Genomic DNA, 1009 nt, shown 5'->3' with positions numbered 1-1009 from the left:
ATATATATATATATATTTTAAGGATTACTATATAAATGTTAAACTAATAACCAAAATTATATTAAATAGTAAACTTTTAAAACTAAATTGAGTAAATAGAATATTTTAAAACTATATTTGATGTAAACATGTAAATGTTTTATTTACGACAGGTAGAAATATTAAATAAATGATGAATGGTAACATAAGTGGAGGGAATGAGTCCCTTCCGCTTCAAAAGCTAAAGCCAAGTTAGGAAGAAAGGTCCGCAAAGCCATTCTGCTCGAAGACATTCACAGATACATGTGCTTATTATTCTTCAAAATGAATTGTAAGCCTTGGAAAATAATGAACTCGAAAAGACCAACAAAAGAAAATTAAAGTAAAAACTACAACGTAGTTGATAGACGGTTAAAAAGTGTCATCACTTTAGTAATGACTGGCTATGTTTAAGCAGCTTTCTCACCCTCTGCTGGGGCAGGAGGATCCTCTGGTATTGATGAGTCTGACGTAGCTTTAGCAGTGTCATCTTTAGTAGGTGAAGCCGAATTATCTCTGGACGCGGCTCCGGCTGTAGTTGATTCAGGAGCTTTCCCGTTCTTGGCATCCTTCCCTTCCTTTGAGTCCTTGCCATCTTTGGCAGGTGCAGGCGGGGGAGGAATCATGTGCGGTGGAGGATTCTGCTTCAGCTTCAAGAGAACTTGGCGCATTCTTGAGAGATCAGTGGGCTTCCCGGGTTTAGGGCCTTGAATGACGACAACCGAAGGCTTCTTCTCAGCATCCTTCTTCCCTCTCTTCTCAATAACTGGGACTTCGCGGGGAATGATCTCTGCTATTGCTTTCCAATAATGTTTGTCAGCTTCTTTGTGGAACTTCTCTTGGTTTGCCAAGTACAGCTGCAAAATAGCTCATTCATTAGGACGAAACATGGCAGACGTGTAATTTGCACTATAGAAAAATAAAATAAAATAAAAAGAGGGTTTCGGGGAATCGAGAAATGACATTAGAAAATCTACCTTCTCTCTTTCCC

At 38.8% G+C, this 1009-nt stretch overlaps 1 protein-coding gene across 1 annotated transcript; it reads right to left on the bottom strand.

The window, feature by feature from the left end:
• Nucleotides 1-142: 142 nt before the first annotated feature.
• Nucleotides 143-1004, bottom strand: LOC112095009 (clathrin light chain 1-like; the record flags this gene model as incomplete). Its single annotated transcript, XM_024176696.1, has 2 exons — nt 143-875; nt 996-1004. Coding segments are annotated over 2 exons (456 nt in total), but the record flags the coding sequence as incomplete, so codon positions are not given.
• Between the last annotated feature and the right edge of the window lie 5 nt (nt 1005-1009).

The sequence above is a fragment of the Morus notabilis genome, unplaced genomic scaffold (genome assembly GCF_000414095.1).
Source record: "Morus notabilis unplaced genomic scaffold, ASM41409v2 C11359800, whole genome shotgun sequence".
Classification (NCBI taxonomy): domain Eukaryota; kingdom Viridiplantae; phylum Streptophyta; class Magnoliopsida; order Rosales; family Moraceae; genus Morus; species Morus notabilis.
This window is presented reverse-complemented; position numbering and strand designations above follow the sequence as displayed.